Below are 6,817 nucleotides of genomic sequence, written 5' to 3'. Positions count from 1 at the left end.
TGATAGGATCACTTTTATTCAAAAATAATAATTAATCACAGGTCAGCAAAAATTATTTTTTTTCTTCGAGTTTATGTTTTTGAAGTTTTTGGTCATATCTATCAAACAAAAACTTCAAGACTTATTTATCAAAGTAAAAAAGACAAAAGCAAACTTTATAAATACTACCTGAATATTTTGGTTATTATTTAATCTATAAAATCATTTCCTTATTTAAATATGCAATCTCAAAATATATTTTCATTTTATTAATCTGTGATTATTTATTATTTTTTAATAAAAGTTATTTAAATATGGAACTGAAGTTTGTTTAATTGTTATTTACAATAAATGTTTGAGAAAATAGGTAATTTTTCTGAAAATCTGAAATATCGTTCTAGTTTCTACATGCGCAAACTTTATCTAATAAATCTATTTTTTCTTTTATTAGTTACGTGGAAGAAATGAAAATTTGACGTCTAGAACCCAAACTCAAAATTCCTATTGACTGGTGTTACCCCTCGAATGCAGCACCTCTAGCGGCCTCAAATTGAGCAACAGAATTTGACTTGGTCAAGAGCATCACCCTCATCGTCGGAGTTGAGAGACCTCTATGTAAAATCGTGGTCCAGCCATTCCCTTCTGCTGTGAAGGGTTGTATTAAAAATGTATATTTCTCATTAAAAGTTAGCGTTTATTATTTAAAAGATATTCATTTTGTTTTCACATGTACAAATTCACCAGTTCAGTGTTATAATTATAAGAATAGTCAACATCTCAATTTTTTCTCGTAGGTGTCTCATTGTCAAATTTTCTGAGATACAATTAGCTAAGACAAAATTTGGAATTCAAATCAAATTATAATATCACAAATTTATGATATTCATAGATTTGCTATTATGCTCTGGCCCTTGAGTTACCTGTAAAATTCGGCAATAGGACTGCAAAATTATTACACAAAAAGCTTTGCAGAAACTTTTCCTCATCACAATCATCTTGCTTCAAACTACATACTGGATTCGATAGAAATTTATGTGTCACAGCCAGCCGTATAACATATTGTAAAATATCATTCATTATTTCACCACATTTCTACATTTAAAATAAACGGAAAATTGTATGTAAGAACACACCTGGATCAAGGGGTGTACAGTACTGCTCAGTGTGAAACAAGGACAGAACCAACAATATTCAATGGTAAACTAAGACAGGTTGAAAAAAAGATCGAGCTAGATATTAGGTTACTTGGCTCTATTCTTCTTCGGCTAGTTTTCGATAAATATCGGTTTCTTTATTCAAAATTTCAGTTGAAAGAATTACTAAATCACTCTTATACAAACAGAAAAACGCATTTGAAACATTCTTTGTTCCCCTTTGCGACTGTCCGATTTATTATTTTTCACAGCTATTATAACACCTAGCTTGGGCAACTGAAGTAGTATGAGTACACAGTTTTAATGAATATCGTTCCCCTGGTTGATGATTCTGCTATCCTAAAAGTAAATATAAAAAAATTTTTATCCATATTACAGATATAATTTGATTCTGTCGAAATACAAGAAAAAGTTACCTCATTTTGAACATCAAAATCTGAACTACCACTATAATACACCAGGAAATTTCTTCAATAACAAGTGAAGAAAAATACGGAAGCAACAATGCGATTTACACTAGTTGTAAAACTTATATCGTATTTTTATTGTTACCAATGAAAAGTAAACTGATTTTTTGATGTTTATAAAATGAAGCTGTCGCATATTGTTAATTTTAAAATTATCAATAAAATCAAAAAAGCTTATATTTAATGCATATTATTAATATTTCATCAACAGTTTTTTGACTGTAGCACGTATTCATGAAAGTTAAATAGTGTAAAAAACATTTATCTATCTTCATGGTAATTTCATATTCCAGCTCTAATTACACAGATATAGTAATAGCTGGAATGAATGAAACTCATACCCTTCAAAACTTCAAAGTTAATTTTGAATCAAGTATTGCATAATGCATAATTAAAAATGTTAGGGTTCATAACTGTTTTGGGTTCAATCATGACGAAATTTTTATAACACATTCAATATTGAAGATAAAAAAATTATGATTAATCAGTAATTAGTTCGAACCTTACTCTGAATTATGAGATTGACTAGGGAAATATCGTAATTCGGTGTCAAGCGTGGCTCAACTCATTCACAAGCTTTGTACTGCTCGTAAGTAATAATGGCCCAGATATTATCATTTTAATGCAAACATCTAAAACATCTTTACATTATTGTCAAAATATTCCCGGATTTCATACAGTAAGTGCTGCTGAATGAAATATTTTCGAAGTGTTTATCAAAATCATATGAAAGTATATCATATCAAAAGTGTGAAGAGAAAAATATAGAGTTCAGTATCACAGGCTGATAGTATTGAAATTTTATTTATACATATAATTACTCATTTGTATGGCAAATTGGGAAAAAAATTTAGAGTTGAAAGTGAAATACAATTTGGAGAAAAAAAGAAATGACAAACTAATTTGAACATTTTTGGCAAAGCATCCAAGAAGTATTTATTGAAAAGAAAAAACTAGCATATGCAAGCTACACGATAAACAATGAGGTTTTGCAATAATTGGTTGGAAAGAATTTATGATTCACATGAGGCTTGCATACTCATGAGCAGACATAACATTTACACTAAAATCAAATGTGGTGTAATCAATTTTTTCCAAATAATCGTCATAACCACAAATAAATGATAAACTATTTTGATCGTGCAACACTTTTACCTTCGTCCAGTTGGAATCAAGATATGAGAACAGCTGCGTCAGATTAACAATCGAATAAGCACTGCTTCGTAATTGCTTTTCCACGAATTCCCTAAGTATGTTGTACGCATTTCTTACATCAGTGGAAAGCTGCGATCCTAAATCTAAAAAAAGGAAACATTTCGTAATCATTTTTTTGTGCAGTTCACTAACTATCAAGAATCCTACAAAAAAGATTCAAGAAAAGATTTTTGGAAACTTTGTGGAGGGTGAAAAACTCTTGAATGCTGGTCACATATTAAACTGCAACAAACGTGCAGATGTGAAGAAAAATTGCCGTATGATTGCACATTGCCAGCAAACATCTGATTTAAAAGAAGAATTTCAAAGAATAGAAAGTGAAATAAGTGCGGACAGGAAAGTTTGTGGAATGTGGTGTAGTTGCAAAGGTAGCCTGTGTAGTAAATGTAAGCACACAGTTGGTGTGTTATTATTCTGCAATAGGTAAGTGATCTATTCAACGGGGTCGGCTGCCACAAATTTCATACCACGAACCACTAACAATGAAGACTTGCTGATTTTTTTCAATATAACTTTTTTCACAAGGATAAATCTCAGATGAGTGGATTTTGAAAAAAAAATGTAATATCTTTCTCGTTTTCGAAATTAATTTTTTTCGAATCCTTCCATATGTAAAAAATTCCACGCAATAGTTTGTTCGTAGTAACGCCAAGAATGCTTAAAAAATCGAAGACGTTCTCAGTTCAGGGTTGTAGAAGGATATACAATTTGAATATAGGAAAGTAGTGTAAAAGGATGATAATGAATATTATTAGATGGTTTTCATATGCGGTGTGATGATTGTATGTTGATTCCATATGGTGTTTTTGTTCATGATTACAATAACTTCATAGGAGAAAATGTGTTCATGCACATGAAATTACATAGTAACTTGGCAAGACTTTGAAAGATGACATTTTTGATTTGGCCGAAACTTAATTATCTTTTTTACGTAAAAAATAAACGTCTGCTGTAGGCCAAGTAGAATATGTGACCAGCATTCAAGAATTTTCAACTCTCAACTAAACGACTAAAAAGTGAGTGAATTTTCGGAATTTATACATCAGCAGATAATTAATCAATACGATACATTTGCTTTATCCAAAAGTAAATCAAATTTTATTCACATACTATTTTTATTAACATCAATAGGAAGCATTGTTATTGCCAATAATGTCAACCAGTTTGCTCAATGAAATGTTTTGCGATGTACTCGATATTTCAAAATCGATTCAATGGATTTATTTCTAATTTGAAGAGAGTATTCTTCGATAGTCTATCTTTATTTAAACGACCCCATTTTTTTCAATCATCTCAAGTCTTTTTGTCAATTAAATGAAAAAGTCGTCAATTTCATACGTAAAAATGAATTTCTACTTCAAACGAACTCCATTTTGTGGAGTAAAAAAAAACAGATCGTAAAAATTAGTACAAAGTATCTAAGAATATAGTCTCCTTCGAAGTAAAGTGGTTAATGTTATTGTAAACAACAATACTTCCAATCAATTACTTCTAATAAACAAAAACGTTTAAAATGTACATAATGCTCGCTTCATATGCTTTTGAACAAAATAAAACTCAATCGAATTGAATAATTGGTTGCCGACATGTACGATGAGACACAAAAGTGCGTGAATTTTAGGGGAATTTAGAGTTAGGAATAAAAGTATTCCCCCAAAATTCACGCACTTTTTTAGACGTCATGTACTTATACATGTAGATATAGTCTTCTGATCAGGGTAATGTGGAATAAAAAATGTGTTCCTCAAAAATAAATAATAATTCAATTTGTTCTTACGTTTGTATGTTGGTTTGTTGATGTCTAGTATATGGTGGTAATAACTGATCTGGTTGTACAATTGGGTTTCAGTGTACTGAAAAAAGAAAGAGTATAAATCTGAATATAGTTTCATGCGTGAATTATGAAAAGCTCTGTGTTATAGTTTCAACTTTACAGGAAGATAATCTAAGTTGCTTTTTATCCAAAACTAGGACATCATACAGAATTAAGATCGACAACAACGGAAATTAGTAAATTTTGGTGCCAATGGCGTAAAATATTGGCGAAAGTAACGGCTTCCTGCGTACTTCGAAGTATTTGAGAAAGCTGAGATTGAAATATTCGATTTACTTGGACAGGAAAGCCTATAAAATCACATTTGACGATTTTTTTTTTGCTGGGTGACAAAAAAAATGCAAAATTTTCGCTAAATTCTTTTCGACTACTCAGTTTACGTTAAAAATTTTGTGAAACACTTGAATCTTCAAGGAACAGGTCTTTAACGGTGACCAGGATGTCCTACTGTTACTACATCACGCATGAAATTCACGGACTTTCCCAAGACTCGATACTGGGCAATCCAGCATATATATTTCTAATAATTTTGGCCTGTGAATCAAAGTTGAAAAAATTTTGTAAGGCTGCAACGAAAGTTTTGCCAATTTTGTGGTAAATTAAGTTATGTTCAGTCTAAAGTGTTTCAATTAAATAAAGACGCATCAATGTGTAGGGTATTGTTTCTCGGAGCATCAGTTTTATTTAGTTGATAGTATTTTATTAGAATTGGCAACGCAATTTTGATGCTAATTTGAGGTTCGAAGAAATAATCACGTGGCATAGCAGAAAATTTTTAAACCCAAGCGACTCTAATCACTCCGAAACAAGCTGAATCTGCTGGACAACATCGAGCATCTTTGTATTTTTAGAAATTAACTTACAATCAACGAATAAACAAGAGCAAATAAAATCAAAAGGAACAAATCAGCAACAAACAAGTGAAACTCAAGGATACTTTCCGGATTTATAAAATCTTCAGTACGGTTATATGTATACCATACTTCGAATGCTTGGTTATTAAATAAAAATATTTGCAAAATAAAAGTGCCAAAGCTAAATCGTAGCTGGAAGTTCAGGGTTTGACTAGTTTTAAAACGACTCCACGAACCTTACACTACCTTTTTTATATCAAATATGCCGCGGAAAATCGGCTCTTTATGACTAAAATCACTAAAATTCTCTAAGTTAAGATGCACGCGGATTTTCTAGCTACTCATCATCAGTCAACTCACAATTCTGTACATGACACACTTTTGACAGAGGTCACAGACTGGGTGTATCCCAAAGATCTGTTGAGGAACTCTTCGAGTCTTGTTAAAACATGCCGGATCCTCACACTCCATCCAGCCTTCGTAATACTGGTCGATTGCAGCCCGGATGGCTAGTTGAAGCCGATTTTGAATGGTTGGTAAGTACTGCCACGGAGCCATGGAGCAATCTGTGTTCGAGCATTTTGATAGCACTGGCGTCAAACCAGTGGGCTGAAACAAGGTAAATATTCTTATTGTAATAACAGCTTCGAGAGTTCAGTTAAAGATATATGAAACGTACAGTCGGGTCGAGAAATCATTGAACAAAAGTGTGATAAAACGAAGATTTACAAAGTAGCACTGAAGTTAACTATAATTACACAGATATAACTGAAAAAGTCCGTGACACAAAAAACGTTCTTCAAACACTGAATTTTAAATAGAAATACTCAATTATGTTCACAGTTTCGGAGGAACGTTATTCTATAATTATTCACCAAAAAATCCAAGTTGTTCATTCGATTTTGATTAGGAATAGCACATTTCATTCGTGAATGAATTCTTCATGGATCGTGTGGGTTAGATTTTTAGTAACAATAATGTGTTTATTGCTAAATCACTAGTTTATTATCTACAAGTCATAAAGATTGTATACTTCATCTTTTTTTTTTTCATCTACCTGCGAGTTTGAGAAAAAATGTGTTTTAGACGATTAGTAACGTATTCATTTATGGATAAAGTAAGTATCGATTATTAAAATCGGAAGAAAGATGTGGATTTTTCCGTAAAACGAATTAGTAAAATAATGTGATTTTCCTGACGTTATTAATAACAATGTGTAATTATGGTTGAAATTCAGTGTTCGAACATTTTTTCGAAATGACAGGAACTCTTTATCATATTTAAGTAATGGATGAGAATTTACGCTTTGTGTAA

At 31.4% G+C, this 6,817-nt stretch overlaps 1 protein-coding gene across 1 annotated transcript in view; it reads right to left on the bottom strand.

Annotated features, from left to right (window-relative positions):
• Window positions 1-302: 302 nt before the first annotated feature.
• DNApol-alpha180 (DNA polymerase alpha catalytic subunit) overlaps window positions 303-6,817 on the bottom strand; it is a 29,348-nt gene continuing 22,833 nt past the window's right edge. Inside the window, exons 19-22 of the mRNA XM_046629312.2 lie at window positions 5,864-6,112; window positions 4,593-4,668; window positions 2,756-2,898; window positions 303-624 (exon numbers count right to left, since the gene is read on the bottom strand). Of these exons, the coding sequence (XP_046485268.1) occupies window positions 568-624; window positions 2,756-2,898; window positions 4,593-4,668; window positions 5,864-6,112 (525 nt within the window). The 3' untranslated portion in view covers window positions 303-567. The remainder of the gene's footprint in view (window positions 625-2,755; window positions 2,899-4,592; window positions 4,669-5,863; window positions 6,113-6,817) is intronic.

The sequence above is a fragment of the Neodiprion pinetum genome, chromosome 5 (genome assembly GCF_021155775.2).
Source record: "Neodiprion pinetum isolate iyNeoPine1 chromosome 5, iyNeoPine1.2, whole genome shotgun sequence".
In the NCBI taxonomy this organism is placed as follows: Eukaryota; Metazoa; Arthropoda; class Insecta; order Hymenoptera; family Diprionidae; genus Neodiprion; species Neodiprion pinetum.
The sequence above is the reverse complement of the archived record's forward strand: the minus strand, read 5'-3'. Positions and strand labels throughout refer to the sequence as shown.